Below are 23,973 nucleotides of genomic sequence, written 5' to 3' on the forward strand. Positions count from 1 at the left end.
TCCCAAATCATCCCACCCTCTCCCTCTCCCACAGAGTCCAAAAGTCCGTTTTAAGAATGAGTTTTAAGATATCAGCCAAGCCACCTTGTATATGTTTGGTGAAGTCCTGACTGTTCAGTCCCAAAGTAATGGATTTTGGGGGTAGGGGCGAGGAGTTTTGCTTAATAAATTATAAATTTCAGGTGTTTGTTAAGTGAATGAATAATTTGCTCTCTTCTCACATAGTTCATGAAGAACCTGCTTTACTTTATTCTTATTGAACATCAGTAATATTTGTACCTTCCATTCCCTTTTGTATATCAGATACATAGTATATACACATTGGTTATTTCCCTGTTTTTAAAAAAACTTTCCCTATTTTTTGTCCTCTTTTCCCAGTTTCTCAAACAATTAGGTCTGCATCCTAACTGGCAGTTTGTTGATGTATATGGAATGGATCCTGAACTCCTTAGCATGGTACCAAGACCAGTATGTGCAGTGTTACTTCTCTTCCCTATTACAGAAAAGGTAATTGTTAAGTAAGAGATTTTCTGGGAAATGCAGAGTTCTTTTTCAGTGTTGAGTTAAACCTATGCTCTTCTTTAAGAACAAATAATTCTATTCTTGCATAAAATAAGGAAATCTAGGAATGGGGACATCTTAAAAATCTAATTTTATTAAAGAGATGTATTTAGATTTTGATTTGTAGATTGACAGAGAAGCCCTGGGTTAGTCTTTTAAACTTGGATAGTTTTCTTTCTTTTTTTTTTTAAGCAGGCATCTCACCTGTTTTGGTGTGACATTTAATCACATTTTGATGTATATACTTTAGAAATAGATAATCTTAAATCTGTCTTAGAAAATATATGAATACAAAATATCTATTCAAATTAGTGAAAATTTGTATATAAAATATGTAAATTTTTAAAACACACATATGTATAAACAAATCTTTGTTTTAAGGAGGTAAATATAACTAATGACATGGCTTACATTATTTTCAGAAAATACTTGATTTGGGTGGAAATCTCTAAGCTTAAAATACAGTTTAATCGGCAGATTTAGAATGTGTTGGGGATTCTAAATAGCTATTCTTAGATCTCTGTATCCAAATTCAGATCTCTCTGTTTCAGCCTTTCTTCTAGAATGATAATCATGTAGATGTTCATATTATTGGAGCCAGAAGTTTTAAGCTCATTTTAAAATGACTTTGAGACTATAGCCTTCTGATTTTTCTTTTTAAACTTCGAGATAATAGGATGAGCTCAGCATTGTAAAAAATGAAGTAAATGCTTGGGAAGATGTGAGAGAAATGAGTAAGTATTTATACTTACTTATGTAAGTAGAGAATATAGTGGCATCAGCCACTTTTTGGTCTCTCTTGCAATTTGGTAGATCCCTCTTTCAGCTTATAATAAGTGACATAATAAAGTCACAGGATATCTATGGATATTTTAGGAGCTATACAGTGTTTTAATTTAGAAACTGATCATGTAGTTGTGAATGGCTTCAACATACTAATAGAAAAGGAACTGTCATGGATACCTCATTATGCTTTAAATAAAGTCAATTACAGTGTTTTAAATATGTTTCGTTGTAGTGCTTACCAGCCAATGAATCACAGGTGAAGAAGCTATAAATTCATTTCTCTCTCATTAATATTTTTGTTGTCTCTTGACTCTATGTTTTCACTGTAGTCTGCCATAATTGCTTTTCCTTTTCTGCTATACCTGCTCTGTGTCATTTCAGGATTTTTTTCTAAACATTAAATCTTAAGTTATCAAATCTCATTTTGCTTTGTCACCAAGGAGAACGGATATTAGACAACAATAATAACAGTCTAAACTGAAGGATTGTATAAACATTTCAACACAAGACCTTACTATATTGAACCTTTCAGATTTTATCAGTTGGGCTATATGCCTGAATTAATGGTTCAGAATTTATTCAGAAAATATTTTAAAATTTGATTTAGAAGCACATTCACAGAAATTATTTTTTAAGGCATAGGTGCATTTGTTGTTAAAAGCAGTTCCTTAATTATGGGTTTTTAATAGACATCATTTATTTCTGTTATTGCAGGGGTCAGCAGACTTTTTCTGTGAAGGGTCAGCTAGTAAATATTTGTAACTTTGCAAGCCTAATAATCTCTGCTATAACTATTTAATTTTGCCTTTTAGTATAAAGACATCCATAGACAATACAAAGCTAAAACTCTATCTGTGATACCAGGCAGTGGGCCAGATGTGGCCTGTTGCTTGTGGGATATAGTAAGACTCCCTACTCTATTGAAATCTGAAAATTACAGGAAAACATCAAAACAATAAATTATCTTTCTATTCTCTTCCTTCTCTTCACTCAGTTTTTAAAAATTCATTTTCTTCAGGTGTAATTGATTTACAATGTTTTATTCTGTCCTCACTCATTTTTTAACCTCATTATTTTTAATGCTTTTTACAATTGAAAAAATAACTTGCTGGAGTTGCACAGCTTATAATGGTTCAGGCAGTCAGATGTAGAGCACACACTTTTGACCTAATTGTACTGTATTGTTTTTACTGTCAGTTGTTATAGATAATGGTTAATGTTATGAATATCATATGCTTATAAAAGTAGTATAAATTTTGTTAATATGGTATAACAATACAGAAATGTGAAAAATAGGAGATAAAAATTCTCCAGTAATATCTGAGCCCAGAGATAACCTCTGTTACGTTTTTTTATATCCTTTATCACTTTTCAATGCATATATAAATATTTTTAAAACATAATTGAGAATCAGATTAATATATACTGACCTAAAACCACTCTATAATAATGGACAGATTTCTGAGTCTCAATATGTAAATCCATTTTATTCTTTTTAAAATACTTTATTGTGTTGCATTAAGATATGCCATGTTAACTATATCTCCACTGATGTCTAGAGTTTTTCCAAATTTACATTAGAGTCCTTTTAATAAATTATTTTTTACATGTAGACCTTTTTTTGTTTTTAATAGTATGAAGTATTCAGAACAGAAGAAGAGGAAAAAATAAAATCTCGGGGACAAGATGTTACATCGTCAGTGTATTTCATGAAGCAAACAATCAGCAATGCCTGTGGGACAATTGGACTAATCCATGCTATTGCCAACAATAAAGACAAGATGCACTTTGGTAAACAGTTTTTCATTACCGCTCTTTTCCCCCTCCATAAGTTGTAAGTTAACTTATTGAGCAGTAGGTGGTGCTCTAGTTCTTTCTTCAAAGTAGTAAATAAAGCTTTTCTTCCCTTCTTTCTTTTATAATGGGAATGTACATATTTCCTATTAGGGAAAATATTAATCCTTCTGATTCTTCTATATTGTTGATAAACAGAGGTTTAAGCCCTGTCATTTATCTTACATTCCTTACCAATGAAAGGGTTTTAACCTGAAAAATGTTTAGCTTGCTTCTAGTATTTTCACGTCTCAGTCTTTTTGAGATACCAGGCCTTTTCAGTTTTATCATCTTTAAAATTCTCAGAATCTGGATCAACCTTGAAAAAATTCCTGGAGGAGTCTGCATCAATGAGCCCTGAAGAACGAGCCAGATACCTGGAGAACTATGACGTCGGTACCTTTTTCTGCCTTGCTCTCATTTGTGGGCAAAGTTCTGTGAAATTATAGATTCTGTTTGGGAGTTTGTCTTGAAACTACAGTTTTGAGCAATTAAGGATTTGGTCGTATCCATTAAAAAAGGCCTTTTGTACTTTTCAGGTAACACTATCTGAAATAACCATAAATGTTGGTAAATTGTCACTTCTTTTCTATGTGCAGAGCTGAATGAGAGAAAAAAGGCAGTTTGATTTACAAATTTATAAAATATCTTATAGTTGACCATTCCTTACCATTCCCTTCCTGTGGTAAAGAACGTGTTTGGCAATACCCTGTGTGTCTTTCACTGGGAATTTGGAATACCGCTGAAGACCAATGAATGGAAAAAACAAAGGTTTAATGGCAGATGTCAGAACATTCTCTAGCTATTTTATCAGTATAGTAATATTTTTTCATGTGTGCGGATACAGGCCACATAGTCTAGTTTTAAATGATTATACCATATCATAGAATTTTTTTCGAGAGGTATTTACCTTTATTATATTTGAAATCTATTTTGCTATTGAAGGCTTTTTACTTTTTACTGACATTATTAAGTGGATTGTACATTCTTTGAAACTGTAAACAGTACTGTGTACAAATTACTTGGCTAAAACGATCTGTTATGCAGTTTGAGCCCAGTAAATCCATTGATTTGATTATGTTGTTTTAGCATTCTCATATACATTGATTAAGTTACTTTTCTTTAAAAAACCTGCAGATCTCATGAAACATCTTTATTTTACATAAAAATAAACAACGTAAAAGTCACCAGTGAGAGGTAGCCACCATTAATACTTTTTATAGGGAATATATAAGTATACACACAAAATTTGATCACACTGTAATATTGTTTTATAACTTGCTTTTTTCACTTATCACAAATGTATTACATACCAGTAAGTATATATTTGACATCATCATTTAATGGCTGCCTAGCTTTCCATTGTGTAGTATTTTATTTAACTAATAAATTATTGCCAGAAGTTTAATATTTTTCCATCTTTTTTCACCATTTGAAAAAATACTGCAAGGTATATCACTGTAGCTAAATCTTTGCAAATATTAGTTATATATGATTATATAGAGTTATAATTAAATATATAAACTAGAAAAGAAATTGATAGATCAAACAGATTGCATGTTTTTTTAAAGCTTTGATATTATTGCCAAATTGCCATTCATAAAGGTTGTACTTTCACCTGTAATTTACTTCTTTGTCCATTTCTCTTCATCTCTGCTAATAGTGGATATTATAAGAACATTTTTTTTTCAAGTTCAGGAACCTGAAATCTCTAGCTTCTGATAAATGCATGCTTTTTGCTCCACATTTCTAAAGTGCTGACTGAAGCTGCATGATTAAGCATAAATAGAGCTAGAGCTGCAGAATAATAGCATGTAACCTGGAGGAACAGATGAACTAAGCTTTTTCAGTCTCTATCTGTGAGATGCTTACTTTATTCTAGTCTCAGTTGAATAAAGTGTTAAATGTTAGTTCTAACAGTTAAACAATGTAAATAACCCCCACTTACCACTGGCAGTTGCAAATAAGCAGATACTCAGTTTCCTGAGGCTTTGGAGATTTGTGGGTTGGAAAGCAAAGCAATTCATTTGGTTACTCAGAAGTCATTCTTAAATATTTAGTGTTAAACTGTTCCAGAAATCTCCTCCAGTCTGTTGTTTCTTAACAAGACTTTAGATGTTAAAATTTAGCATTGTTGTTTTCATTCAAAAAGTTGAATATAATAATTTTTTCCTGTTAATACTTTATATTACAGGCCATTCGAGTTACTCATGAGACCAGTGCCCATGAAGGTCAGACTGAGGTATTTCACATTTTTCAAAACTTTTCTTGACACGTGTGAGTTTAATCACAGTATTGTTGTATGACACATAGTTTTGGAAAATTGCTTGGACTTTTTTTTTCCTTTGAGGGCATTTGATTATGTAAAAGCAGTCACGAAGTAGCCCAAGAATATGTGTTGACCAACCATGAACATGAACTTCAGTTCAGTCTCTCAGGCGTGTCCGACTCTCTGCGACCCCATGAACTATAGCACGCCAGGCCTCCCTGTCCATCACCAACTCCAGAATCCACCCAAACCCATGTCCATTGTGTCAGTGATGCCATCCAACCATCTCATCCTCTGTCGTCCGCCTCTCCTCCTGCCCTCAATCTTTTCCAGCATCAGGGTCTTTTCAAATGAGTCAGCTCTCTGGATCAGATGGCCAAAGTATTGGAGTTTCAGCATCAACATCAGTCCCTCCAATGAACACCCAGGACTGATCTCCTTCAGGATGGACTGGTTGGATCTCCTTGCAGTCCAAGAGACTCTCAAGAGTCTTCTCCAACACCACAGTTCAAAAGCATAAATTCTGCGGCGCTCAGCCATCTTTATAGTCCAACTCTCACGTCCATACATGAGTACTGAAAAAACCATAGCTTTGATAAGATGGACCTTTGTCAGCAAAGTAATGTCTCTGCTTTTTAATATTCTGTCTAGGTTGGTCATAGCTTTTCTTCCAAGGAGCAAGCATCTTTTAATTTCATGGCTACAGTCACCATCTGCAGTGATTTTGGAGCCCAAAGAAATAAAGTCTGTCACTGTTGCCATTATTTCCCCATCTATTTGCCATGAAGTGATGGAACTAGATGCCATGATCTTAGGTTTCTGAATGTTGAGTTTTAAGCCAGCTTTTTCACTCTACTCTTTCACTTGATCAAGAGGCTCTCTAGTTCTTCTTCACTTTCTGTCATAAGGATGGTGTCATCTGCATATCTGAGGTTATTTATATTTCTCCTAGCCATCTTTATTCCAGCTTGTGCTTCATCCAGCCCAGCATTTCTCTTGATGTACTCTGAGTCATCATGGCTCAGTTTCTGGCAAAAAACTGCAATCTTCGCTTTACTTGGCAAGTCTGTTCTGGGCAATGTAATGAACTTTACCATGTCTACTCTGTTAGCTAGTCATTTATTGAGCTAGGTCACCTTTCCGCTGCTTCTCTTGCCCCTTTTTTCACAGGGTCTCTTTTTCCTGAGGGTTTCCCTCATTCTCTCCTTCCATTTTTCCTTTTTCTTCCCTACAAACCTCATTCTCCCACTCTTAGGGGAGGTTTATCCGCAGGTTTTTCAGTCAAAATGAATAAAATTTACTTACATTTAGTGTATTTATAAAACATTTAAGTGTTAACACCAGAGAATTATAGACTTTCTTCTTTCTTATCCCGTGTGTGACTTGGAACCATGCTTTTTCATTTACAAAGATAACATTACCTCTATGCTTTAAAAATACTTAAAAATTACTGATTTAAGAGTATTGAACATAAATATTCCCATGATCTTCAAAAAAAATTTTTTGAAGGAGGAAACAGTTTGATACTATGATATGACTTCAGTTTTTTATAGCTCTGTTAACTGTGAATGTTTATAATAACATAAATAAACATAAACCTAGGAATTTATGTCCCTATAATTATATTATACCTTCTGGGTTGCTCTCAGGTTCTGCTTTCAAAGGTGTGAACCATTGCTTTTTATTTTTTAAATTTTGTTTATTTATTTTTGGCTGTGCTGGGTCTTTGTGGCTGTGTGGGCTTTTCTCTAGTTGGAGCAAGTGGGGGAACTGAGCCACCAGGAGGCCCCTGAACCATTGTCTTTTTGACTAAGTTTATGCACACACCCAAAGGGCATGTCCAGGTGATTTCACCACCAGGTTTGAAATGAATGGGATGCTCTGCTTTTTGTATTGCTTTATATGATCTCATACTGCAGCCCATGGTGTCGCAAAGACTCAGACATGACTGGGCGACTGAACAACAACAACGATATGATCTTGAGCATTTTCTTAATCTTCAGTGTGCTTTGCTTTTTTGTTGGTAAATTTGTAGTGTTAAAATTAGCAATGCGATGAAGAGCAGCATGAGATTATCATAAAATGAAAACCATTATTTGTAATAAAGCAATTAAATACTTTAATACATGTTTGCTTTAAAAGTTGTCTTTACAGTACCCTTTCTTGCCTTCTTTTTGGCCTTTATCCAAATTACGACTTTTAATACCTCCTTTTAGATGATGTTCACATCTTTTTCTCTAGACCGAAACTTCTTGCCTTCTGTGGGCTTTTTTATATGACTTTTAGTATTTGGATTTTAGCTATTTTCATATTCTTTTTCATTTATTTAAGATGTGTATTTTTTCATATTTCAGTAGCTCTAAAATTATGGTGTATCTTACCATTGATGTCATAATTTATTTGGTGATATTACCTTCTTTAGTGGTACATAAATTGATAGAGTTTCAAGCCAGCGGTGCCTTATATGCTCTGAAATGTGGTGTCATATCTCCTGACTCTGGCCCTTAGACCTAGAATAATTGTTGGATTCCTTTGCATAGGCACAACACATATTTATTAATTCTCCAGAATTAGCTCAAAACTATCCTTAGTGGTTTAAGAACTACCAAAAAAGGCTAACTCTTGGTCTTCTGTACTCCCTAAGAAAACCAAACATACTATTAGCCACTATTCCTCAACAGGGCACTGTTAACATTTTGTGAAGAGTTCAGTTCTTTATTGTAGGGGTTGTTTTATGCATTCCAAGATGGACTATGGATTATTATATTCTAGTCATTATATGTCAATGACTCACAGTCACTGAGAGAACAAAAACCCATACCGTACATTTCTGAATTTTAGTATCAGCCAGCTTAAAACGCCTGCACCAGGGACAGTTTTTATGATCTTTTATTTCTGGTTCATCTACCATCTGTGGACATAAGAGTCTTTGACATCTTATTATCTCCATTGCTCTCTATATTCCAGTACACTGGTTTTTTTTTTATCATTTCCTACAAAGCACCTCTGTCTTTCCCATTTGTATTTGTTTGATTGGACTGCTATAACAAACTACCATAGACTTGGATGACTTAGCAAGCTTATTTTCTTTCTTTTTTTAAAAGTAGTTAATTATTATTTTTAAAATTTTGGGTTGCACTGGATCTTCGTTGCTGCCCAAGGGCTTTCTCTAGTTGCAGCTAGCAGTGGCTTCTCTTGTTGTAAAGCACAGGCTCTAGGCACACGGGCTTCCGTAGCTGCAGCTCTCGGGCTTAGTTGCTCTGCGGCTTAGTGGCTCTGTAATCTTCTTGTCCCTTGCATTGGCATGTGCATTCTTATCCACTCTACCACCAGGGAAGTCCCGGAAATTTATTTGCTCACTGTTCCGTAGGCTGGAACTCGATATCAGGGTGCCATCAAGGTTGGTTTCTGGTGAGGCCTCTCTTCCTGCCTTGCGGATGGTACCTTTTCAGTGTCCTTAAGTGGCTTTTCTGTTTTGTGCATTTGGAGAAAGAAGTCTCTAATGTCTTTTCCTCTTTTCATAAGGATACCAGCTCTGTAGGTTTAGGGTCTCATCCTTATGACCTCATTTAACCTTAATCACTCCTTAAAAGCCCTGTCTCCAAGCAAAATCACTGTGGGGATTAGGGCTTCAGCATATGAATTTCAGGAGAATGCCATTCAGTCCCTAACACCATTTTTGTGTGTTTGTAAGGGCCCAGTCTTTGTCTGGATGTATCTTCCCGTTTGCATAGTTGACACCCTCTCATCCTTTAGGTCTCACCTTAAAAGTCATTTTTCGGAGAAGCTTTCTTTCATTACTGTTAAGTAGGACCATCTCAGTGAATTTTCTGTCATAACATCCTTTTGACTTTCTTCCTGGGATTTTAAAGTCTACAGTACTTTTTTGTTTGTTTGTTTATTCCATATATTTACTAGAATATGAGTCCCATGAGAATATGGGTCATCTTTGTCATATTTACCTTGAATCTCCAGGACAATGCTTGATGTATAGAGGCATTTATGAAAACTTGCACGGTATAAAATAAGGAGCACAGGATGTAGATAGCTTAGGCAAGATACTTTCCTCAACATAAAATGAAAATAATAACATCTACCTTATGGAATTGGCTGTGCAGATTCATGAATTAATCATACAAAGTGCTTAGAATAGTACCTGGTATTTAATGGGCCTTCAATAAATACTAGGTAGTAATTTTATTTTACTCGGCTTTCAGAAAAACAAATATGGATGGCAGAGGATGAAGCTGAATAGTAGAGTGAAGCCAGATCAGGGGGTGGCTTTAATTTTATAAACAACGCCAAGTCACCAAAAGTGGTGTTTAGTGTTCAGCATATCGAATTTAAAGTGATTTAACGGGTCACCTGTGTAGAAGTTAAATGTGGAGTCTAAAGCTCCAGGGAGATACCTGGTGTCTTGTATTGGGTTGGCCAAAAAATTCATTCAGGTTTTTCTGTAACAGCTTATGGAAGAACCTGAATGAACTTTTTGACTAACCCAATATCTTGTCTGGAAGTGGTTAGAACCGTGAGAATTCTACCGAGGGAGAATAGTGTGAACCGTAATAAACCCCTAGGGCACCTACATGTTAAAGGAGTGGATAGAAGAGCTGGTGACAGCAGTGTAATAACAATCGACATCATTGATCGTCTCTTTCAGAACGTTTTCATGGGAATGGAGTAGGTAGGAACCTTATCTCATACAGAGATTTATAGACTAATTGAGACATCAGTAAAGGTCCTTTTAGAAGATAGGCCATAACATGTGGCCACTGAGTAGTTGTTTACTTGTGTGTTTTTTCCCATCCCATCATGATTGTCCAGCAGATTTTGGCTAATCCAGAAATTTGGACAGTAGCCCCACCTTATTTTTGCTTCATTAGCTTCTACTGAAAGTTACTGCTTTCATGTTTCACTTGAGATTGGGAAAATAAAAGAACAACAGCAGGATATGAGGAGATTAAGTGTTTTTTAAATTGTGAAGAAATATCAGCGATGCTAAATGGAAACAACTTGCAAGTCAAATGTAAAGGAAAGAAAATAAAAATCCAAAAGAGTATTTTATTTGCCTTCAAACACCAGTTTTATTTCATGGGTAAAGCAATTTCTAACGTTTGTGATTGTCCATATTAATTTTGGAGCCAGCCCAGGTATGAGTAGACATCTCCTGATAATTTATTGTTTGTTTAACTTTTCACACAAAAAAACAAATTTATTGTATTGCCCAGGAACCTCCATACAAATACGTAGTAATATTGAAAAATAATAGAAACTGGCACAGTTGCTTTATCTATGTATTTAAATAAACTGGCCAATATGTAGCAAAAGTGGAAAATGTAGCAAAAGTGCTTTTAATATTTGTGTTTATTTCCTTCACATCTTTTCTTAGGTATTTTTTTTTTAAACAGTTGGGATCAAACACTTGTGGGATTTTTTTCTTAATATTTTATCATGAGTATTTTCTTATTTCATCAAAACCCTCTTTATAAATAATTCCTCATGGCAGTGTACTCTCATGTGAATGAATCATAATTTACTTTCTAGTTTCCTTAACTTTTGATATTTAGATTATCTTCAATTTTTTAAGCTAAAAATATAACTTCATTGAATATCTTTGTTTGTTCTTGTATTCATTCTAGGTCCTTTGTTTAAGGTTATTTCTTGTAAGTAGAATTATCTTGAGTCAAAGGGAAGAATGTTTTTAAAGTTCTTGTTACATAATATGAAATTACTGTTCTTTCTTTCATTTGATTGACCAAGTGATTTTTTTGAGCACCTACTATGCTAAGTATGGTACTAGAAACTATATATACAGCGATAAGTAAGATGCAAATTGTGTCTTCAAGGATCTCTGATTCCAGTGGAGATAGTCTCAGAATTAGCTGTTGCCCATGTTGAATTCTGTTTTTAAGTTTTGGTTTGTTTAATAGAGGGAAATAATATGGTTGATTGCTAAGATCATTTGAAGATCTGTTGTTTTAAAAGTTTCTGGAATGAATTTCAACCATGAAATTAAATTGTAAATGTAATTTATTTTGGTGAGTGTTGTCTTAGAAGCTTTTTTTGACTATTGGGTAAGCAGTGGGTAAATTCTGATTTCAGGTATATGTATACACAATTCAAGATAAATTGTGCATGTCTGTGTATGTAGTTGGCTTTTTTTGGCCCAGTCAGTGCAGACTGTGTGCAATGCAGGGAGAGACTGTGTCAAGTTTTTTCTTCATTAGATGTTTAAGAATTATTTGCCTCACTTCATTTTACTCTGAAATATAGTTTTTCATTATTTTGGTTATGTTAGAGTTACAAAGAGTCAAGATGTTTACATTTATTTTCCTTTTTTAGGGATTTATTTTCTTTCCTTGACTTTGGAAAAAAACTGAAAATATTAGGAAAAAATTGAGTCCTTATATAGTGTACAATTTAAATATCTGATTGTCTTGGGAGAATCAGATGGGAACAGTAAATGAAATTCTGATGAAAAGTATCATGCATTTTAAGCTGGATAGTTTTGTCAAGAAATCTGAAATTGCATCTTTCTGATCTCTCTTTTTTTCCCCCCATTTATTTCCCATATCCCATTTTCTTTATTCCATTCAAACATGAACTTTATATCGTTCTTAAAATTGAGAAATGCTCTGGAACTTGTAATTTCATATTCTTTTGCCTTTTTCTCTGTTTCTGTTATCATTTTTTCAGTATATCATTACTGAATAGAAGCCAGTTTAGATTATGTGTGGAGTTGAGTGGGAGAGCTAAATTTGAAGGTGGAAGTATAAATTAAAATTAGTCATAGTGGGGGGAGATATTGAAATGGTTCTTTTTTCTGGTCTTTTGTTTTCACACAGTGATATTGTGCCTCCATTCATGTAATCAGTTCTTCTTTATCTAATATCACGTGAAAATAGACGATGGTTAAGTAAATTAAATTTGTTATGAAAAGGGTCAGAATGTAGTTACTACTCTGTCCTGTTTACACTTTATTCCCCTTTCTTTTAGGTTATCAAGTATTTTGTTCAAATGAGTTAAAGTAGTCTGTTTTTCTTTTTTATGCTGTCTGCATCATCTTTTTTTTCTCCAGTATCAGGGCTTTGGGAATGGAGATATATTACTATTATTACTTTAAAGTAAGTTCTTACATGGAGTAGGAAATGGCAAGCCACGCCAGTATTCTTGCATAGAAATTTTCAAAGACAGAGGAGCTTGGCGAGCTATAGTCCATGGAGTTGCAAAGAATCGAACACGATTAATCGAGCACAAGTTCTTGTATTGAACTTATATTGAACTTGGTCAGTTTACTCTTCCAGACCTGACTAGAAGTAACTCTTCTATTTAAAAACGTCTTCAACAATAAAAATAGAGTTGAAGTTGTATTTGAGGATGGGGGGCTCTTCTGTTTGTTTGATTTTAAACCTCAGCTTTCCAAAACAAACGGTTATTTTGAGATTTATTTGTTTTTGTTTGTAGTCAGTAAGAGTTTTATTTGCAGCTACTCTCAAATTGTAGAAAAAAAAAAGGAATTTCTGGGACTTAGTCTGGTCAGCTTAACTAAGCTTGAGTTTAATGTAATATATATAGGTCATTATATTGATAGGGATTTCTGACATGGATAATTGTAAATGGAAGTGAGAAAATACAGTTGTTAAACCAGTAAGAGAAACAAATCTCTAAAGAATATCCAGAAATCTGTGGGTATTTTGATTTATTAGGTGAGCAAAATGAAGACATTTGCCCTTTTCCATGGAACAAGTAGGCATATTTTGTGTATTTTGATATCTAGCTCATGTTTCACTTTGACTTCTTTGCCAATTGAACATGGATACTTTGTAGGAAATTTGCATTTTTTTCATGAATCTAGTTAATCCTATTTTAAATTTGTACGTCAAATTTAGTGTGATTCAATGTATTACACTGAAATTTATTCAAGTCTACAGGAATCCCTTTGGGGTTAATTTATAATTTTGATTCTAAACTTTTAAAGTTTTACGTATGTGTATATACCGTCATAAACATATGGCCACCTTTATAATTTTACTTATTTTCGTGGCATTTGGCAGCCCTAGAGAAGTTCCTAATTTTTTTTTCCTTTCCATGTGCCATTTTTTAGACTCAGTGGTGTCTTTAAAGTTTGAAAGGACATGTCCTATTCTGGAAATAACTTAAATTTAATTTCATGATTAAGTACATATTTTATCAACAAGTCAATTAAAAGTGTGATTTAGTAGGTAGGTATTCAAGCCAAAAGATTCTCACCATGAGATACCTAGGGTTGCTGGAAACACTGGGAATCACTTTGGGATGTTACAGTATCAGTCATGACTATTCTTGGGTCATTTATGGGTGAATGCAATTAAAATTGACTGCTGACATACATATCATTTTCCAAATATTCTCTTCAATCTCATTGCTTTTAAAAGTATGTCTGTCTTCTTATAACGATCGTTACCGTTTACTAAATACATCTAAAGTGGTGGGCGTTATAATCAGCACTGTGTGTATCCTATTCTAATCCTCTCAGTTCCGAAAGTTAGATACTACCCCATTTTACAGACTGGAAGACTAAGAAATTATTAACTTGCCAAAGTCACACAGCTTGTAAGTACTGCCCATGCTCTTAAGGCAACAAAATGTATTGGTGAATCAAAAGTGCTAAAAGAAACAAAAACAAAGTGAGGTTTTTTAAATTTTTAGTTTGTCCTAAAAGCAAGGTTAGATACAGCTAATAATTTAATACCACTATGTAATGAATTATGAATGACTGTTGGGCATTGTGCCGAATACTTTGTTCTTTGTTGCCCTTATAGCTAAGTTAGCTCTTAGTCAGTAGTAGATTTTTCCCTATGTTAAATCTAAAATCTTATCCAGAAACTAACCAGTCCTTTGGTAATTATGTTATGTATATTTTGGAAAATAGTCATTAAAGTGTCTACCAACCAATGATCCCTTTATATTTAGGAAATTACATGGTTATGATGATATTTTTCTTAATAATGGGTTGCCCTTTTAAATAGGAAAACGTTTTGGGTGTAAGCCAAAAATCTACTTACTTTATTTTAACGTTTTAGAATAATTTAGATTTAAGCACTTAAGATAACTATCAGTTGATTTCTTAATAGAGAATTAATATTAGTCCGACCCTCTGCCCCCTTTGTTAAAAGGTCCATATCATTTCTTTTTAGCATTTATTGCATTTCTAATTCTTTAGTTATTATTAAGTACTTTAAAGAGTAATCTCTTAATTTTTCATGCTCACAGAGACATGTATACTAACTGAAGGAAAAGTAATTTGACTTTTTAAATCACACACTCGAAAGAAAATATTTTTATTAAAAGCTTGAAATATTTTTCAACTCTCCATGGCATTTCTAATTTTGTGGTTATTAAACAGTTTATAGAGTAATTGACTCATTTTTTCATACAAAATGACATACGCATTAACTGTGAAGGGAAAGTAACCTGACCTTTTAAGACCCAGGTATTTGTTTGTTTGTTTGTTTGTTTCTGAACTAATTATAAGTTTGAACTCCTTATTGCAAAATTCAGACTTAAATTGAAGAAAGTAGGGCAAATCACTAGACCATTCAGGTATGACCTAAATCAAATTCCTTACTATTAAACAGTGGAAGTGACAAAGAGATTTAAGGGATTAGATCTGATAGAGTGCCTGAAGAACTATGGACAGAGGTTCTTAACATTGCACAGGAGGCAATTATCAAGACCATCTCCAAGGAAAAGAAATGCAAAAAGGCAAATTGGTTGTCTGAGGAAGGCTTACAAATAGTTGAGAAAAGAGAAGCTAAAGGCAAGGGAGAAAAGGAAAGATATACCCATTTCAATGCAGATTTCCAGAAAATAGCACAGAGAGATAAGAAAGCCTTCCTCAGTGATCAATGAAGGAAATAGAGAAAAACAATAGAATGGAAAAGACTGGAAGCCTCTTTAATGAAATTAAAGATACCAAGGGAACATTTCATGCACAGATAGGCACAATAAAGGACAGAAATGGTATGGACCAAAGAAGCAGAAGATGTTAAGAAGAGGTGGCAAGAATACACAGAAGACCTATACAGAAAAGACTTTCATGACCCAGATAACCACAATGATGTGATCACTCACCTAGAGCCAGACATCCTGGAATGTGAAGTCAAGTGGGCCTCAGGAAACATCACTATGAACAAAGTTAATGGAAGTGATGGAATTCCAGTAGAGCTATTTCGAATCCTAAAAGATGATGCTGTGAAAGTGCTGCCCTCAATATGCCAGCAAATTTGGAAAATTCAGCAGTGGCCACAGGACTGGAAAAGGATTGGATTTCATTCCAACCCCAAAGAAAGGCAATGCCAAAGAATGTTCAAACTACTGCACAATTGCACTCATCTCACAGACTAGAAAAGTAATGCTCAAAAATTCTCCAAGCCAGGTTCCAACAGTACATGAACTGTGAACTTCCAGATGTTCAAGCTGGATTTAGAAAAGGCAGAGGAACCAGAGATCAAATTGCCAACATCCGCTGGATCATGGAAAAAGCAAGAGAGTTCCAGAAAAACCTCTACTTCTGCTTTATTGACTATACCAAAGCCTTTGGTTCTGTGGACCACAACAAACTATGGAAAATTCTTCAAGATATGGAAATAACAGACCACCTGACCTGCTTCTTGAGAAATCTGTATGCAGGTCAGGAAGCAACAGTTGCAACAGTTACAACTGGACATGGAACAACAGACTGGTTCCAAATTGGGAAAGGAGTATGTCAAGTATGTCACCGTGCTTATTTAACTTCTATGCAGAGTACGTCATGTGAAATGCCGGGCTGGATGAAGCACAAGCTGGAATCAAGATTACGGGAGAAATGTCAGTAATCTCAGATAGCTGATGACACCACCCTAATAGAAAGTGAAGAGGAGCTAAAGAGCCTCTTGATGAAAGAGGAGAGTGAAAAAGGTGGCTTAAAATTCAACATTCAGAAACCTAAGATCATGGCATCTGGTCCCATCACTTCATGGCAGATAGATGGGGAAACAATGGAAACAGCCAGAAGACTTTATTTTCTTGGGTTACAAAATCACTGCAGTTGGTGACTGCAGCTGTGAAATTAAAAGATGCTTGCTCCTTGGAAGAAAAGCTATGACCAACCTAGACAGCATATTAAAAAGCAGAGACATTACTTTGCCAACAAAGGTCCGTTTTGTCAGAGCTATGGTTTTTTCCATTAGTCATGTATGGATATCAAAGTTAACCATAAAGAAAGCTGAGCACTGAAGAATTGATGCTTTTCAACTGCAATGTTGGAGAAGACTCTTGAGAGTCCCTTGACTGCAAGGAGATCCAACCAGTCCATCTTAAAAGAAATCAGTCCTGAATATTCATTGGAAGGACTGATGCTGAAGCTGAAACTTCAATACTTTGGCCACCTGATGTGAAAAGCTGATTCATTTGAAAAGACCCTGATGCTGGGAAAGATTGAAGGCAGGAGAAGAAAGGGGCAACAGAGGATAAAATGGTTGGATGGCATCACTGGCTTGATGGACATGAGTTTGAGCAGGCTCTGGCAGTTGGTGATGGACATTCTCAGAAGCCTTGCATGCTGCAGTCCATGGGGTCCCAAAGAGTAGGACACGACTGAGCCACTGAACTGAACTATAAGTTTGAAAATAGAAAGATTTGAGCCATTGATTGGGAATACAGATAGAGATAGTAATAGGTTTGCCTCTACAAATAAGATAGTTGGCAGTTGACAGGTGGGTGGATTTGTGTGTGATGAAAACAATGAAATATGAGTCAAGGGTTATAGGTTCTGCCTCTGCTGTCGGTCACTACTTACATGCTTTGGGCAAGTCAACTGAGCCCTTGTGCCTCTGAAAAGTGCTAACACAGTCATGATGCTTATGGACTGTATCCAAAGAGCTAACTGTAATTTTTTTAAAACTTAGAGGATTTAAGTCATAATCAGAAGAGTTAAATTAAAATCTCGAAAGTCTATATCTAATTTGTTTATGCAGAAATGGTTTGTTAAACTCAGAGTTCTTTATGGAGAACAAAGGTTTTAATTCCTAGAGTTTCTGAAAAGGCTATTCTGGGATTTTCCAAACTGTAATGAAGAGATAGGTTTATATTGCCTGGGCAGTGGTATGTATGAAGTCACATTGTACTGTTGCAAACCCTCACAGTAAGCAGAGGGGGCATGGGTTCAGTTAATGTTCTGGCAGACGTTGATATTATTGGTACTCAAAGTTGGCTTAAAGCTCAACATTCAGAAAACAAAGACCATGGCATCTGGTCCCATCACTTCATGGGAAATAGATGGGGAAACAGTGGAAACAGTGTCAGACTTTATTTTTGGGGGCTCCAGAATCACTGCAGATGGTGGTTGCAGTCATGAAATTAAAAGACACTTACTCCTTGGAAGAAAAGTTATGACCAAACTAGATAGTATATTAAAAAGCAGAGATATTACTTTGCCGACTAAAGTCTGTCTAGTCAAGGCTATAGTTTTTTCTGTGGTCATGTATGGATGTGAGAGTTGAACTGTGAAGAAGGCAGAGCGCCGAAGAATTGATGCTTTTGAACTGTGATGTGGTGGCTGTGCAGGCACAGGAGGGCCTAGAGGAGCCATCCCACGATGAAGGTCAGGAAGGGCGGCGGGAGGCGATACCCCTCATTCAAGGTAAGGAGCAGCGGCTGCGCTTTGCTGGAGCAGCCGTGAAGAGATACCCACACCCAAGGTAAGAGAAACCCAAGTAAGACGGTAGGTGTTGCAAGAGGGCATCAGAGGGCAGACACACTGAAACCGTACTCACAGAAAACTAGTCACTCTAATCACACTAGGACCACAGCCTTGTCGAACTCAATGAAACTAAGCCATGCCTGCTGGGCAACCCAGGATGGGTGGGTCATGGTGGAGAGGTCTGACAGAATGTGGTCCACTGGAGAAGGGAATGGCAAACCACTTCAGTAGTCTTGCCTTGAGAACCCCATGAACAGTATGAAAAGGCAAAATGATAGGATACTGAAAGAGGTACTCCCCAGGTCAGTAGGTACCTAATATGCTACTGGAGGTCAGTGGAGAAATAACTCCAGAAAGAATGAAGGGATGGAGCCAAAGCAAAAACAAAACCCAGCTGTGGATGTGACTGGTGATAGAAGCAAGGTCCAATGCTGAAAAGAGCAATGTTGCATAGGAACCTGGAATGTCAGGTCCATGAATCACGGCAAATTGGAAGTGGTCAAACAGGAGATGGCAAGAGTGAATGTCGACATTGTAGGAATCAGAGAACTAAAATGGACTGGAATGGGTGAATTTAACTCAGATGACCATTATATCTACTACTGCGGGCAAGAATCCCTCAGAAGAAATGGAGTAGCCATCATGGTCAACAAAAGAGTCTGAAATGCAGTACTTGGATGCAGTCTCAAAAACGACAGAATGATCTCTGTTCATCTCCAAGGCAAACCATTCAATATCACCGTAATCCAAGTCTGTGCCCCAACCAGTAATGCTGAAGAAGCTGAAGTTGAACGGTTTTATGAAGATCTACAAGACCTTTTAGAACTAACACCCCAAAAAAGATGTCCTTTTCATTATAGGGGACTGGAATACAAAAGTAGGAAGTCAAGAAACACCTGGACTAACAGGCAAATTTGGCCTTGGAATGTGGAATGAAGCAGGGCAAAGACGAATAGAGTTTTGCCAAGAAAATGCACTGGTCATAGCAAACACCCTCTTCCAACAACACAAGAGAAGACTCTACACATGGACATCACCAGATGGTCAACACAAAAATCAGATTGATTATATTCTCTGCAGCAAAGGATGGAGAAGCGCTATACAGTCAACAAAATCAAGACCAGGAGCTGACTGTGGCTCGGATCATGAACTCCTTATTACCAAATTCAGACTGAAATTGAAGAAAGCAGGGAAAACCGCTACACCATTCAGGTATGACCTAAATCAAATCTCTTATGATTATACAGTGGAAGTGAGAAATAGATTTAAGGGCCTAGATATAATAGAGTGCCTGATGAACTATGGAACGAGGTTCGTGACACTGTACAGGAGACAGAGATGAAGACCATCCCCAAGGAAAAGAAATGCAAAAAAGCAAAATGGCTGTCTGGGGAAGCCTTACAATTAGCTGTGAAAAGAAGAGAAGCGAAAAGCAAAGGAGAAAAGGAACAATATAAGCATCTGAATGCAGAGTTCCAAAGACTAGCAAGAAGAGATAAGAAAGCCTTCTTCAGCGATCAATGCAAAACAATAGAGGAAAAGAACAGAATGGGAAAGACTAGAGATCTCTTCAAGAAAATTAGAGAACCAAGGGAACATTTCATGCAGAGATGGGCTCGATAAAGGACAGAAATGGTATGGACCTAACAGAAGCAGAAGATATTAAGAAGAGATGGCAGGAACACACAGAAGAACAGTACAAAAAATATCTTCACAACCTGGATAATCATGATGGTGTGATCACTCATCTAGAGCCAGACATCCTGGAATGTGAACTCAAGTGGGCCTTAGAAAGCATCACTACGAACAAAGCTAGTGGAGGTGATGAAATTCCAATTGAGCTATTTGAAATCCTGAAAGATGATGCTGTGAAAGTGCTCTACTCAATATGCCAGCAAATTTGGAAAACTCAGCAGTGGCCACAGGACTGGAAAAGGTCAGTTTTCATTCCAATCCCAAAGAAAGGCAATGCCAAAGAATGCTCAAACTACCAGACAACTGCATTCATCTCACACGCTAGTAAAGTAACGCTCAAAATTCTCCAAGCCAGGCTTCAGCAGTATGTGAACCATGAATTTCCAGATGTTCAAGCTGGTTTTAGAAAAGGCAGAGGAACCAGAGATCAAATTGCCAACGTCCGCTGGATCATGGAAAAAGCAAGAGAGTTCCAGAAAAACATGTACTTCTGCTTTATTGACTATGCCAAAGCCTTTGACTGTGTGGATCACAATAAACTGTGGAAAATTCTGAGAGAGATGGGAATACCAGACCACCTGACCTGCCTCTTGAGCAATCTGTATGCAGGTCAGGAAGCAACAGAACTGGACATGGAACAACAGACTGGTTCCAAATAGGAAAAGGAGTATGTCAAGGCTGTATATTGTCACCCTGCTTATTTAACTTATATACAGAGTACATCATGAGAAACGCTGGACTGGAAGAAACACAAGCTGGAATCAAGATTGCCGGGAGAAATCTCAGTAACCTCAGATATGCAGATGACACCACCCTTATGGCAGAAAGTGAAGAGGAACTAAAAAGCCTCTTGATGAAAGTGAAAGAAGAGAGCGAAAAAGTTGGCTTACAGCTCAACATTCAGAAAACAAAGATCATGGCATCCGGTCCCATCACTTCATGGGAAATAGATGGGGAAACAGTGTCAGACTTTATTTTGGGGGGCTCCGAAATCACTGCAGATGGTGACTGCAGCCATGAAATTAGAAGATGCTTACTCCTTGGAAGAAAAGTTACAAGCAACCTAGATAGTATATTCAAAAGCAGAGACATTACTTGGCCGACTAAGGTCCGTCTAGTCAAGGCTATGGTTTTTCCTGTGGTCATGTATGGATGTGAGAGTTGGACTGTGAAGAAGGCTGAGCACCGAAGAATTGATGCTTTTGAACTGTGGTGTTGGAGAAGACTCTTGAGAGTCCCTTGGACTGCAAGGAGATCCACCAGTCCATTCTGAAGGTGATCAGCCCTGGGATTTCTTTGGAAGAAATGATGCTGAAGCTGAAACTCCAGTACTTTGGCCACCTCATGCGAAGAGTTGACTCATTGGAAAAGACTCTGATGCTGAGAGGGATTGGGGGCAGGAGGAGAAGGGGACGACCGAGGATGAGATGGCTGGATGGCATCACTAACTCGATGGATGTGAGTCTGAGTGAACTCCGGGAGCTGGTGATGGACAGGGAGGCCTGGCGTGCTGCGATTCATGGGGTCGCAGAGAGTCAGACACGACTGAGCGACTGAACTGAACTGAACTGAATGAAGTACATAATTTTTAACAATTTCAGATTCCTCTACCAGAGCTGAAAAACTGAGGAATTGAGTTTTTTATTCAGATGCTCCAGAAAGTGAGCTCTTGATTAAAATCTTCTGAAAGACTCAAGAATAAATTATCAGTGTCTGATCTTTTCCAATTAGTATGGAAAGGAAATTGGATATTTATTTTGAAGATTCTACTGGCAGTTTAAATTTTCATATTTGAAAGCAAAGCTGACTTAGCTGTCAATGCAATTGCTTAAGTAACTAATACTACAATGGAAAAGTTGGTGAATATGTCTTTAATCTTTGTAATTCTAAGAGAGAGCTTATGAAGTTTAAGATACCTTAATAGCATTCTTCATATCAAAGTCATTTCATCTCTTAAAATAATATTACTTGAATGTCCTTTGTGAATTATCATATAAATTTTTCATTGGAATTGAAAATATTTATGATGTACACTATTATGTCTGTATTACGAATTAAATTATCTTTATAAATTGTACAGTTGGAGAAAATTTGTATATATTGTATTCCTATAGTTTTAAGCAATAGAAATGAGTATGAGTAAAAATTTAAAATTATTGGTTCTAATGCTTAATATCTCAACATAGTCATTTACTGACAAAAACAATACTTAGTATGCTAGCAATATGATAGTAGATAAAAGATTTTCTTAAGTGCATCACAAAGCAGTTACAAGTAAGACAGTCATAATATAGTAATGTATTTGATACTGTAGAATACTTGCCAATAGAAATAGATGCATACACTCGTGAACTTTGGTGTATGAAACTTACTCAGAAGGCTGTGCTTTTGAACATATCCTATCTTTCTTTCTTTCCTTTCTCTTGTATATGGAAAACATGATGAACAAAAAGGGCTAAAATTACCCATAGATAATCTGATCGTGTTTGGGAAAAAATAGTATCTTCATCTTTATTGTTTTTTAACAGTTTTTCTTTAAAAAAAAAAAAAAAAGCACATTGTTTAACACTGGCTCTTAGCTGCGACATGTGGTATCTAGTTTCTTGACCAGGGATTGAATCCGAGCTCCCTGCATTAGGAGCACAGAGTCCTTACCACTGGACCACCAAGGAAGTTCCCCTTAGAGTTGCTTTTTTTTTTTAAAAGATAGTTTTATTTATTTATTTTTGGCTGTCCTGGGTCTTCGTTGCAGCGTGGGCTTTTCTCTATTTGCAGCGAGCAGGAGCTACTCTTTAGCTGCAGTGTGCGGGCTTCTCATTGCAGGGGCTTCTCTCGTTGTGGAGTCCAGGCTCTAGGGTACACAGGCTTCAATAGTTGCAGCTCCCAGGCTCTAGAGCTCAGGCTCAATAGTTGTGGTATACAAGTTTAGTTGCTCCATGGCTTGGGGGATATTCCTGGATCAGGGATTGAATCCATATCCCTTGCTTTGGCCGGCAGATTCTTTACCATTGAGCCACCAGGGAAGCACATATCTTCATCTTTAAATAGAAATGATCATAATTTCTACCTTAGTGGGATCATTGGAAGAATCTATATAGAACATTTGGTATACAATGGTAAGCACTCAATGTTAGCTGTTAATATTGTTGACTAATGAACATATGAACTAGTATGACTATTCACTACTGCATGTGCTTAGTTACTCAGTTGTGTCCAACTCTCTGCAGCCTCATGGACTGTAGCCCATGAAGCTCCTCTGTCCACGGGATTTTCCAGGCAGTAATACTGGATGGGGTTGCCATTTCCTACTCCAGGGATCTTCCTGACCCAGGGATCTAATGTGTGTCTCTTGTGTCTGCTGCATTGGCAGGTGGATTCTTTATGATTAGTGCCACCTGGGAAGCAGTTTATTTTAATATGTTAAAGGCTCAAGTAGAAAAGGTAGACAGTATGTACCAACAGATAGGGAATATCAACAGAGTTGGAAGCTATAAGAAAGAATCAAGTAGAAATCTAGAAATGAAAAGCACAATACCAGAGACAAAGAATGCCTTTAATGGGTTTGCCAATAGCCTCAACAAAGTAGAAGAAAATATGTGAAGTAAATGTAAAAATAAATTGTGAAATTTCTGCTTTATTGACTATGCCAAATCCTTTGACTGTGTGGATCACAACAAACTGGAAAATTCTGAAAGAGATGGGAATACCAGACCACCTGACCTGCCTCTTAAGAAATCTGTATGCAGGTCAGGAAGCAACAGTGAGAACTGGACATGGAACAAAGGACTGGTTTCAAATAGGGAAAGGAGTACGGCACTGCTATATATTGTCACCCTTCTTATTTAACTTATATACCGAGTACATCATGAGAAACGCTGGGCTGGATGAAGCACAAGTTGGAATCAAAATTGCCGGGAGAAATATCAATAAGCTCAGATATGCAGATGATACCACTCTTATGGCAGAAAGTGAAGAAGAATTAAAGAACCTCTTGATTAAAGTGAAAGAGGAAAGTTAAAAAGGTGGCTTAAAGCTCAACATTCAGAAAACTAAGATCATGGCATCCGGTCCCATCACTTCATGGGAAATAGATGGGGAAACAGAAGAC

The 23,973-nt window shown here is 36.4% G+C and overlaps 1 protein-coding gene across 2 annotated transcripts in view; it reads left to right on the forward strand.

Annotated features, from left to right (window-relative positions):
• UCHL3 (ubiquitin C-terminal hydrolase L3) overlaps positions 1 to 23,973 on the forward strand; it is a 112,414-nt gene that overhangs the window by 73,633 nt on the left and 14,808 nt on the right. For both annotated transcript variants that reach the window (XM_069601772.1, XM_069601771.1), the window contains 4 exons: positions 379 to 507; positions 2,982 to 3,138; positions 3,487 to 3,572; positions 5,375 to 5,422. In XM_069601772.1, the coding sequence (XP_069457873.1) occupies positions 379 to 507; positions 2,982 to 3,138; positions 3,487 to 3,572; positions 5,375 to 5,422 (420 nt within the window). The remainder of the gene's footprint in view (positions 1 to 378; positions 508 to 2,981; positions 3,139 to 3,486; positions 3,573 to 5,374; positions 5,423 to 23,973) is intronic.

This window comes from Ovis canadensis, chromosome 10 (genome assembly GCF_042477335.2).
Source record: "Ovis canadensis isolate MfBH-ARS-UI-01 breed Bighorn chromosome 10, ARS-UI_OviCan_v2, whole genome shotgun sequence".
NCBI lineage: Eukaryota > Metazoa > Chordata > Mammalia > Artiodactyla > Bovidae > Ovis > Ovis canadensis.